General features: G+C 45.3%; 1 protein-coding gene across 2 annotated transcripts in view; it reads right to left on the bottom strand.

Annotated features, from left to right (window-relative positions):
- FAM222A (family with sequence similarity 222 member A) overlaps positions 1-12,041 on the bottom strand; it is a 53,282-nt gene that overhangs the window by 14,973 nt on the left and 26,268 nt on the right. Inside the window, exon 2 of one of the 2 annotated variants that reach the window (XM_047698153.1) lies at positions 8,561-8,688. The exons of the other annotated variant lie outside the window; for it this stretch is intronic. Coding sequence (XP_047554109.1) covers positions 8,561-8,642 — 82 coding nt within the window. The 5' untranslated portion in view covers positions 8,643-8,688. The remainder of the gene's footprint in view (positions 1-8,560; positions 8,689-12,041) is intronic. 2 annotated transcript variants of the gene reach the window in all.

Genomic DNA, 12,041 nt, shown 5'->3' with positions numbered 1-12,041 from the left:
CTGCCCAGGCTCCTGGACACAGGGCCACCCCCACGCCTGTCTCCTCTACTTGCCTGACCTCAGGCCCCAGAGAGGGAAATTGCGGCCATTTCTGGTTTGCTGGCCATGTTCTGGGCATATGTGGTTGCCATGCCTTGTGCAGGCTTATGCAGGCAGATCCCATTTTATAAAGAATGGAGGGAGGGCATCTCAGACCGGGCCATGTCCTCCCTTGACCAGGCTTTTGACATTATTGTCACAGGTGGGCAGAGCTGGATGGCTTCTTACCCCTTCTTTATAAAAGGGAGAACACTGACCCCTTCTTTATAAAAGGGAGAACGCTGGCCCTAAGAAGCTGACCAACTTGGCCAAGGACAGTACCCTTCACCCAGTTGAGACCTTTCTCCTGGGATAAGAAATGCAGCCAAGCCTATGGTCCAGTCACAAAGCTCAGGGAGAGCCCGTCCCATCTCAGCTCTGCTGGAAGGCCACAGGCACAACTGCCCCACAGTTATGCCCAGGAGGAAAGGGCAGGAGCCTCACTCTGCCAAGTGTCTAGGCCCTGACCAGCAGCAGGGCACCCAATGCAATTTGCTTATCTCCCTTCCTGCCTCCCTCTTTCCTGTGCTCTTCAATTACAGGCAGAGTCACTGTCTTTTCCAATCAGTGCAAAGATGTCAAAGGGTCTGAGCAAGCTGGAGAAGCAGGACGTCCTTGGTGGCCCCCCACACTATTTCATTCAAGCCTTGGAACAGGAAGGAAGGACAAGTCCAGGTCATCACGCCTAGCCTCTGCCTCCAGCCAGATGCACAAGAGCAATCAAGGGTTACAACACACAGATCCTCTGAGCCAGTAAGTCCACCTGGGGAAGACCTTTTTATTTTTAAACAAATACACATACTTGTACAAAGATCCATTACAGCCCTGTTCTGAATAGCAAGAGACTAGAAACCACCTAAATGCCCATCAACAGAGGGATGGTTTAAAATGTTATTCTTTATCCAAGTAATGGAATACAATGCAGCTGTTAAAAAGAATGAAGATATTCTTTCTATCATGTGGTGAATAACTGCCAGGACATATGAGTCATGAAAAAAGGCAAGGAACTGAGAAGGGGGGGCGGATATGAATGTTTATACGAAAGGTATTTATTGTTCCTCCTGAATGTGTATTTTTCAGGAGGGTATTTAAGAAACTGCCAACATTGGTTTCCTCTGAGAAGGTGAGTTATTTTTCATTTTAAATTCTTCTGCTTTCTGAATTGGGCACCATGGACAATCTATTCAGTGAAGTCTTAATTTAATAAAAGAGAATATGTTCTCTCTGAAGGTCATATAAAGGAATGAAGGGGACTGTGCATGAAAAACATATTCCTTGAAACCAAAGCCCCCCCACCAAATTATCTGTCCTTGTTCTGTTTTTGATAAGGCAGACAAATATTTCTCTATTTTCCTCTCTCTGGAAGAACACCAGCAGAAGAGTGAGCCTCAATTTTGAGAAATGTTGATATAATACCTTCTCTTCCTACAAATACCCCCAAAGCAACATGGAACAAAAACACAAGTTCCATTTTTTGGCAAAGTTAGGAGACCACTAAACCCCTAAACAACAATGGAGAGGCTGCCCAAAAGCAACAGCGATCCAGTGGGGAGTTGAGGGAGGAAGCAGAAAGAGTGCCATAGCTGTGCATTTCAGAAAGAACCGGCAGCATATACTTCCCAACTGTGACCAATACATCCTGTATGAGTCTAAACAAAATCTAAACCCTCTTTTTTGCAGTGAAACCAGGAATGCAGCAGCTGGTTATCAACCTTCCCTAGGCCCATGTGGTTCTGAAAAGCAAAGAAGGTAGGGCTAAATAAGAAATCCCACTAATAAGCCGTACTTGTAGGAACCAGTTTGTCTCTGAGGCCACTGGAGGGAAATAGCTGAGCTGAGAAAAACTCCAGAGGCAAGTAATAAAATTGAACCAGGATGGTACTTAATCGAAAGGAAAATGAGACAGGCAAAGTCTATGTAACAGCTGGCAAAAAAAATAAAATAAATCCCACTTCCCATCAGAAAATGTAGCCACAGATGAGATGAAGATTATAGCCCAATATTTCACTGTGAGGGAAAAAAAACTTTGTAAACAATTGTTTCTATAAAACAAAAACACAAGGCAGATATACAAGAGTAGAGGGAAAAACTTGTAAAAGCAAAAGGGGAACATGGAATGTATAAGGAAACAAAAAGTTCAAAAAAAAAAAGTGAGCAAAGTGAAAAGGGTACATCAGGAAGATAGGCAAAAGACAGACAATCTTTGCTTAACTAGAGTCTCCAAAGAAGGAAACTGAAATAATATAAGCCTGGGAGATCCCCGTCAAAAGGGCATGGTACTGTGTTCCGGGAAAAAAAGACTCTCAACAGTTAATCCCAAGGCACATGCTAGTGAAAGTAATAACATGAAAGACATGGAAAGATCTAAGTGAAATGTAAGAAGGAAAAATCAGGCTTCAACTTCTCCATGGCAACATCTGACAGTAGAGGAGAACACGGTATGGTCTGCAAAGATCCTCAAGGAAACAAGTGACCCAGGGAGGATTTTTCACTCATTCAAGCAGAAGTTCGACAAGATATACCTTTCTGCACTTGCAGGAACTCCTGGAGTGTTGTTCACTTGAGGCAAGCCATATACCCACGGACTAGCTTTGGGTGATGGGAAACTAAGGCACAAGAACTGGTGGTGAGCAGTGACCCTATTTCTCTAGGAGACAGACTGAAATTAACTGTGGGACTGTGACCAACATTACAAATCCTGGGAACAGTGTAATGGTATTACTAATAACAGAAGGTTGGGAAGGGGAAAGAGAGGAATGGCAGAAGCACATAGATATCCTCATATTTAATAGTTGGGATCAAAAGATATATATTTTTAAGATTTTTTTTTTCAGTAATTTCTACACCCAACATGGGCCTCGAACGCACAACACTGAGATCAAGAATCATATGCTCTAACGACTGAGTCAGCCAGATGCCCCAAACAGTATTTCAAACTGATGTCAGTTTGGGTGGTGCAGGCTTGGTTAAGTGTCCGACTCTCAGGGTCACGAGATCGTGCTGTGTGTTGAGCCCTGTGTTGGGCTCCGTATAGAATCTACTTGAGATTCTCTTTTCTGCTCCCTCTGCCTCTCCTGCTTGTGCTTGCTCTCTAAAATGAATAAGTTAATCTTAAAAAAGAAACTGATGTCAGGTAATGGAGGCTTAATATGAAGAAGTGAGCTCTAAGAAAATGTTGAGAAAAAAAGGAAATATATCGATTTCATAATTTTGTTCATTTTAGGAACAGTATAGATACTGTTCCGAAGAAATAGATATCAGGGTATTATTTGAAGTTACAGCACTAGAACAAGGACAACCTTCTGTATGATCAGTAGGTACACAAAAAGCACAGATCACATAGAGAAAGACTTTTTAAAAAAGATTTTATTTGAGAGAGAGAGACTGAGCAAGAGAAGCAGACTCCCCAGTGAGCAGAGAGCCTGACATAGGGCTCAATCTCAGATCATGACCTCAGCTGAAGGCAGGTGGTTAACCAAGGGAGCCACCCAGGCACCCCAAGATAAGACTTTTCAAAGCAATTAAAATAAAGCACAAAATAGATCAGACACCTGTCATATCAATAAATGTAAATGGCTTAAAACATTCAAAAAATTTCAAAAAGACATGCAGATTGTCTCACAAAGCTTAATCCAACTCGATGGTATATGAGTCATGTCTAAACCAAGTAATTCAGAAAGGCTGAAAGGAAAGGACTGGTAAAGTTTCAAGGAAAATGTGAATTAAAAAAGCAGAAGTTACCGTTGTATTAAATATGGCAAAGAAAGATGCAATTCACTACAAAGAGTTAAAAGATTACTATCTGTGTGTTTTAAAGGACATGCAAGAAGAAACAAACTGGGAACACATGAGTAGTAGGTGTCTAATTCATGTCTCCATCCATGACAGGTAAGCAAGGATACAGAAGACATAACCAACATAATTAATGGGGGAGACATAACTGATATACACCAAGCTCTGAATCCCCCAAATAGCCACACTTCTTTTCAAGCCCCATTTGAAAAGTCATAAAACTCACAAAAACTGATTACATCACAAAGAAAAATTTAAGGCCAAAAAAGTGGAAATCATGGACATTCTCTGATCATAATGCATTATAACTAGAAATAATTAATTACAAAAGCACCTACTACCGGAATGGACAGATGGAATTCAAATGAGCCTTAGGTCAAAGAAGAAATCAAAACCAAATTAGAAGAGATTTTAAAAATAATGATAAAAATGCCTTCTATTAGGGCACCTGGGTGGCTCAGTGAGTTAAGCCTCTGCCTTTGGTTCAGGTCATGATCTCAGGGTCCTAGGATCAAGTCCCACATCAGGCTCTGCTCAGCAGGGAGCTTGCTTCCCCGTCTCTGTCTGCCTCTCTGCCTACTTGTGATTTCTCTCTGTCAAATAAATAAATAAATAAATCTTAAAAACAAAACAAAACAAAAAAACCTTCTATTAGGACCTGTAGGGTACAACTAAGGCAGTGCTCAGAGAATTCATAGCCTTAATAATTCCTTTTTTCTTATTTATCAGTAGCAAGAATTAAGCTTCTAACTCATTTTTTAAGAAGAAAAGTACAAAGACCTTAATAAAAACATAAATTAGTGAATTATAAGCCAGAAAAGGGTAATTACTAATAAATAAATCCTATAGATAGATCTTTGAGGCGGGGGGGTTGGTGACCTCTTAGCTAACCTAATCAAGAAAAAATGGGGATGGGGTAGGGGAGGAAAGCACAAAATACACAAGAAAAAGGATGAAATCATCATTTAAAAGAACAGTAAATTAATTTGTTCAACCTCACGAAAGTAAATTTAACAACTGGATAAAATGAATACTTTTCTAGACAGACATAATTTACCAAACTCATTCAAGAAGCAGTAAAACAATGATAACAGATCAATTATTACAGAAGATCAATCATTACAGAAGAATCAAGCTACTCTCCCACCCCAAAGAAAGGCACTGGCCCAGCCTGTTTCACTGAGGATCAACTAATCTTTAAAGAACAGAAAATCCACTTCTACTTAAACTGTCACAACTGCATAGAGAAAGGAGGGAAGCCTCCATTTTCTTTACAAGGCAAGCTTAACAGTGATTGCGAAACCCAACAAAAATGTGTTCCAAAAAACTGAAGACTAACTTCACAGATGAAATTTTCTAGCAAAACCCCTAGGCAGCCAAGCCAATCCAGCAATATACTGAAATATTCACCATGACCGAGTGGGATTCGACCAGGAATGCAAGGATAGTTTGATGTTAAGGGATTGCTGTCATTATTCCTATTAAAAGATTAAAGGAAAAAAACCTACAATAGTCTTCACAGACACTGAAAAAGGATTTGGTAAGATGCAGCTTCCATTCTTAATTTTTTAAAAATTCTTAATAAAACAGGAATACAAGGACACTTATTTAACCTGATAAAACATCCGTCCCTGAAACCAGCATTTTGCATGATAGGGACATCCTAAAAGCTGCTCATTAAAGTCAGGAATGAAGCAAGCATGTCCATTATCAGCACCATTATTTTTCACTGTTGCAAGGATCACAGCCAACACTATTAAGACAAAGAAATTAAGATATAAAACCTCCAAAGTACATGCACATGATAAAACAGAGTAAATGGAAAATCTAAGAAACCAAATGGAAAAACCATTACAAACAATAAAAGAATTCAGTAAAGGGGCAGGAGTTAATAGCCTTTATGTAAATAACCTCCATTTCAGAAAGAAAAGACTAGCCAAAAAAAGGGGTAACTATCCAGAATTAAAACTTTTAAAATGCGCATGGATCTAGGTGAAACGAATATTAAAACATTCCCAGGGACACAAAAAAGTTGGAACAAACCGAGGGTTTCTCATGGCCCTGGAAGGCATCGACATAAAAAAACAATTTCTTCCTGAATTATAAATTTCCATGTGATCCCAGAAAAAAAAAAAAAAATAGGACTTTTCTTCTTACCCAGATGAGCTGATTCTATAGTTCAGTCAGAAAAATAAATAGCCAATTTCCACTTCTAGAAATTTAGGGTAGGGGACCAACAAAGAACAACAAGCACCACCATATAGTAAAAGGTGTTGTGTACATGCTACAATGCAAATGAACCTTGAAAACACGCCGCTAAGTAAAAGAAGTCAGTTGCAAAAGACCACATGCTATAGGGTTCCCTTCTTAGGAAAGAAGAAGGGGAATGAGGGGTCGGGGAGTGACTGCTGGTGGATAAGAGTTTCTTCCTCAGGTGATAAGAATTTTCCGAAATTGACTGGGGTTATGGTTGCAAAATTCTGTAAATATACTAAAAACCATTAATTGTATAAATCACACGGGTGGGTTTATGGCATGTGAATTCTATTTCAGTAAAGTTGTTAAAATTCTCTGTAACAACTCTGTAACAATTAAAACACCATCGCCCTAATGACTTGAGTATGCTTGGATCTATACCTTACATTTTATACCATGTATTTATTTATTTTTATTTTTTAAAATTTTTATTTATTTGACAGAGAGAGACACAGCAAGAGAGGGAACAGAAGCAGGGGGAGTGGGCGAGGGAGAAGCAGGTTTCCTATCAAGTAGGGAGCCTGGTGCAGAGCTTGATCCCAGGACCCTGGGGTCATGACCTGAGCCGAAGGCAGACATCCAACAACTGAGCCACCCAGCACCCCTATGCTCTGTATTTAAAAAAAACTAGAAGAAACCTTGGGGAACTTAAAAAAAAAAAAAATCTCAGCATGAGGAAGGAGACATTCTAAAATCCATGACCCAAAATCCACAGGCCCTAAAAGGAAATACAGATTTCACTTCACAAAGACAAATGGCAGAATCAAAGACAAATGGGGAGTTGGGAAACCATATGTAATTCAGATGACAGATGGAGGTCTAATTCCATCATATACAAAGAGCTCCTGTAATTCAATGAGGACAAAAACTACCCAATTGAAAAAATGGACTAAGGAGATGAATAAGTTCAAAGATAAAACAAATGGCTCCAACATGAAAAGATATTCATCCTCATTCATGTTAAACTTAATTTAAAACTGCACTGTGATCCTACTTTCACTGATGAGGTGACCAAGCCTAGAAGTGTGATACCATGCTGTGATGGTGAGGGGTGGGCAAACAGGCTATCTCACCTAGAGTCATCTGAAGATGTCAGTCAGACTACATCTATCAAAATTACAAAGGCAGGCGGGCACCAGGGTGGCTCAGTTGTTAAGTGGCTGTCTTTGGCTCAGGTCACGATCCCAGGGTCCTGGGATTGAGCCCTGTGTCGGGCTCCCTGCTCAGCAGTGAGTCTGTTTCTCCCTTTGCCCCTCCGCCTGTTTGTGCTCTCTCTCTCAAATAAGTAAAATCTAAAAAAAAAAAAAAAAAACTTAAAAAAAATAAAAATACTCAAATAAGAAAAATACTTAAGTAAAATACTAAAATAAGTAAAAATACTCAAATAAGTAAAATCTAAAAAAAAAAAAAAAGATAAACACCTATTAAGAAAGGAAAAAGAGGCACAGCATAAGCACAATGATGAATGGCAACCAATCCTGGGCTTTAGGACAGAGCCAACAGGGAGACAGCTGTCCCCCTACATTTAAAAAGAGAGTGACAGCACATGTGCATGAGTGGGGAGGGTGGGGGGTGGGGAATGAAACTTAAGCAGACTCCAACACGCCCAGTGTGGAGCCGGACATGGGGCTCATGACCTGAGCGAATTCAAGAGTCGGACGCTTAACTGACCACCTAGGTGTCCCCAGAGCTGTCCCCTTTGAAGAGACAATAATTGTTCATTTCTAACTGAGAGCTGTAGTTCAGGAACCTGGGCCTATGTTACCAGATACTCTGATTTTTTTTTTTTCCCCAAGAGACATCAGAAATCCAGGTTATTAGGCAAATCTCCCTGTTTTCAAATGTTCCAAAGGACTTCAAATTAAAAAAAAAAAAAAAATCGGATCAGAGAGTTTGGTCTTCCTGTCCTAGAGGGTCAAGGAAGACAGCCCCTTGGAGATCACCTTGTCCAGCTCCGTAATTTGACACACTGAAAACGCAAGACCCAGAGCGGGGAAAGACATGCCCAAGATCACACAGCAAATCAGGCCCTGCACTGGGATCCCACTCAGGACTATGTGCTTCTGCATCGTCCTCCTCTCTCCCAACAGCACCAGAAAATCATGGTGAGTGAGACAGACACGGGGCATTGTGAGTTGCCAGGCAGGGGGTTCCTGGGGAGGAGGTCACACTGTGCAGGAGTCACCCACCCAGCCAAAGGGTGGGTGCCACTGTTGGGGAGGGGGGTGCAGCATAGGCAAAGGCCTAGAACATGGAGAGCTCTGGACAGGGTGGTGGTGGGTGGACGATTCCTGCTGGGATCTGCCCCACAGAGCCCTGAGGTGGGAAGAGCTGGGTGCATCTGGGAAAGAGCACTTTCCCCCCACCCCCGACCATGGACTCAGGGGGCAGAAGAAGGGGACAGAGACAGGGGCTAGGGAGGCTGTGCACTCACACTTGCGCAGATCCAGGCTCTTGCTCGGGCAGGCCAGGTGCTGGCCTGGTGGGTTCTGGGTCCTCTGGAGACAGGCCAGCATGGCTGAGCTGGGGGCCCGCGGTGGGGCACACTATGCAGCAGGGTCCCTGTGAGGAGGGAGATGAGATGCTTGTCACTTGGGCTGCTCTGTGCCCGCCTCCCAGGTCCCCCGGCTGGCAGTTGCTTCCAGCAGCCTCCCCACTACGTGGCAGAACATCTGATACTTTCAAAGCAGATGCCCCTTTTCCCTTATCTGACAGAGGAGGACGCTGAGGCCTGGAGGCATCAAAGGAAAGAAAGGAAAAGAATCCACATCTTGGGTGGTGGATTTCCACCATGTCACAGGGGACAGTGCAGGGGGTCGGTAAAACAGACCGGTGGGTCACCTCCTCCAAGGGGCTTCCCTGATGCAGCGAGGCCTGGTTAGATCCTCACCCCCTCCCTGTTTCCTCAGCAGGTTGCCCTTCCAGCCAGGGGTGGCCTGTGGCCCTCTTGTCGGCACCTGGGAGTGGGTCTGTCCCTGCTTTTCAGTTTTGAGCTCATGGAGAGCGAAGACCCCATATGGTCACCTCTGGAAGCGACACTGGGGCCAGGGTGGGGTGTTGCCCGGGAATTGCCAGTGGGCGCCTGGGTGTTCCAGTGTACTGAAGAGTCCTGGGACATTCTCATAGCATCCCCGGGGGAAACGTCCAGGACAGCATTCCCAGGAGAACGTGTGGTCTCCAACCCTGACTGGTGCTGAGCCTGAGCCCAGGTCCCCCAGGGTTCCCAGAATGCAGAGGCCCTGATGGGCAGGGTGAACACAGGCCAGGTGGGGCCTGCCCTGGAGGCCATGGAGAGGGAGGGGTAGGTTTCTCTGCAAGACCCCTCCCTTCTTCTTGTCCCAGTTAGGAGCCAGCAGCCCCACACCCCTGACATTCACCGAGCTGACCCTGGCCCCCCCCACCTCCTGACCTCACCCCACCCCCGCTGGTGTCCTGAGCAGCCAAGCTGGGCCAGCTCAATCCTCCTGCCAGTTCTTAAAAAAAGGAAGAAAGACAGGGGTTGGGGGGGCGGTGTTTAAAGGGAAGAAAGGGAGTTATTTAATACTAAACAGGTGTCTGGAGCCCTTAAATTCTGCTGCTTTCTTCTAATAATGAAGTATTCATGAGGAAAAGCCTTTTTTCACTACTTTCTTAAGATACTAATTTCACAACAAGCTCCTTGTTACAGAGCAATTATTCCAATCTTGAATTTCCACGAGACGGTTGCAGCCTCCTGTCTGTCCTGGCCTCTCGGTAAATGAAAGACAATCACGTAACCACCTTTCATTATGCTCTATTTTACTTTCAGCAAAGGTACCCTGAAAGAAATGATTTACTCTGAAAGGGACTTTTATTCAGTTTCAAAACCAATTTTCTCCTATTACTGTCTCAAAAAAAAAAAAAAAGAAAAAGAAAAAGAAAAAAAAAGTAGGGGGCGGGTGGGGGAGGGGAGGCGGTGCGCATCCCCCTCCCTACCCCCCAGTCGCCAGCCTTAAGGCAGGCAGAGCTGCAGTATCCACTTCCCGGCTTTGATTTCTGGTAATTTTAAAATATGCCATTACAATCAGGCAGAAATTATACAGTTTAAAAAGGGAATGAAGTGGGGTTTATTGCAGGGATGAAAGCCCTTGACAGTGGGAAGGAGGCACCGCTCCTGGGAGACAGGGGACCCGGGCCCTCTAGGACAGAGCCACAAACTCACACTGCCCCACTAAGACAGCTGGGGACGTGCGGGCAGGACGCCATTCACGTGCATTCCATTCGTCTCCCAAGGTGGGTGCCCACTGCCATCCTCCTGAACGTGAAAGTCCTCTCCATCCACAGATGGGGAAACCCAAGCCTGAGAGAGGCAGCACCCTGCCCAGGGCCACCCTGCAGGCACTGGCTAGATGAGCCTGCTCCCTTACCAGTGGGCAGCCCCCGCCCCCGGCTGGGCTGGAAACCTGGGACCTACAGACCCCTGCCAGGGCCAACCATGGGACCTCAGGGGAGCTACTACCCTCCTCTTGTAAGTAGAGGCTCCCTTATCCCTCCCAGGTCATTACCCACCAGCATCCTCACCATGCCCAGCAGGCCCCCCTCCCCCTGCAGATCCTTTCACTGTGTGCCAGGGGCCCAAGAAGCCCAGCCCCTGTCCAGGTCCACCCCTGCAACCCCATGGGTCACAAACGCTTTGCAGCTGAACAGGGCAGGCTTGGAGCTGTAGTTGTTGGGGATAAGGGGCAGGCTGCCTAATCTGGGGCCTCTCTGGACCCCATCAGTTGCCCTCTCTGTGGGGCTCTGGTTTTCAGAATGCTCTGATGATGGATGCCTAAGCAGTTCAGGAAGCCGAGAGATCACCAGCTCAGGGGGCGATAGAGGATCCCCTGGAAGGGACAGCATCCACTCAGCTCAGTACGAACAGCCTGGATCACCTCAGCCTTGCTTCTGGAGGCCCCGCAGCCCGAGAGACCATCTCTAGGTGAGGAGTTTTTCTCTCTGTGCCTCTAATCCCAGTTCACTGCTCATTTTCCCAGGAACCCTGTGCCTTGCTGCTGGGGCAGGTTGGGGGTCATGGTGGGAGGGGTCAGGAACCAGCCCAGCACGGTGATGAGCAGGTTACCACCAGTTCCCACAGCATCCAACCAGCTACAACAGGACAGAGTCAGGCCCAACATTCCTTGCCTATCCCCCCCACACCACCCGCCCTGGCCAGCTCTCTTAGCCCTCCCTCCAACTGGCTGCCCCACACCTCCAAACCTTTGCCTATGTTGGTCCTCTGCCCAGAGAGCACCACGACCCCAATCCATTTTAACTCAGACTCTGGTTCAGCTGTCCCTCCCCTGGGCATCCTCCCCTCCACAGTCCTAATCACACCAAGTTGTAATTGCCAATTTTCATGTCTGTCTCTCTCCACTGGACTGTGAGTTTCTCAGGGGCAAGAACCATGTCTTATTTGTCTCTTTCTCCCGGTGCCTGGCAAAGAGTAATCATTTAATAAATAGGTGTTGAATGACTGGCTGAATCAATGAATCAGTTATTGTCAGATGAAGTGACCAAGGCCCAGAGAAGCCAAGCATCCTACACAAGGCCACACAGCAAGCTGGGGACTGGAATGAGGCAGGTGCCTAAAACACTCCTGTTTTTCCCTCGAACCCACCCTGCACCCCTCCCTGCTTGGCATCATCCCATCTGCAGAAAGCCAGCTCCTCTGAGGCCCCACCCTGCCTCATGACCAGCCCCCTCCCCCTCCCCCCCCATCAGGGACCATCCTGGGAACACTGCTCATTTTGAAACCCTATCTACAAATCAGGCTGTTTATAAGCCCAAGGTCTTTTGTGACTTTAATAAAAAAAAAGGGGGGGGTGGGGGGGAGGGAGGGAGAAAATGTCGCAAGCCTCAATGATTAGAATGCTTTGGCATCATTCCTGACGTGGGGGCTGATAAGACGTCTTATC

This window comes from Lutra lutra, chromosome 12 (assembly GCF_902655055.1).
Source record: "Lutra lutra chromosome 12, mLutLut1.2, whole genome shotgun sequence".
In the NCBI taxonomy this organism is placed as follows: domain Eukaryota; kingdom Metazoa; phylum Chordata; class Mammalia; order Carnivora; family Mustelidae; genus Lutra; species Lutra lutra.
Note: the sequence above shows the minus strand (reverse complement) of the source record. Positions and strands in the feature narration are given on the sequence as shown.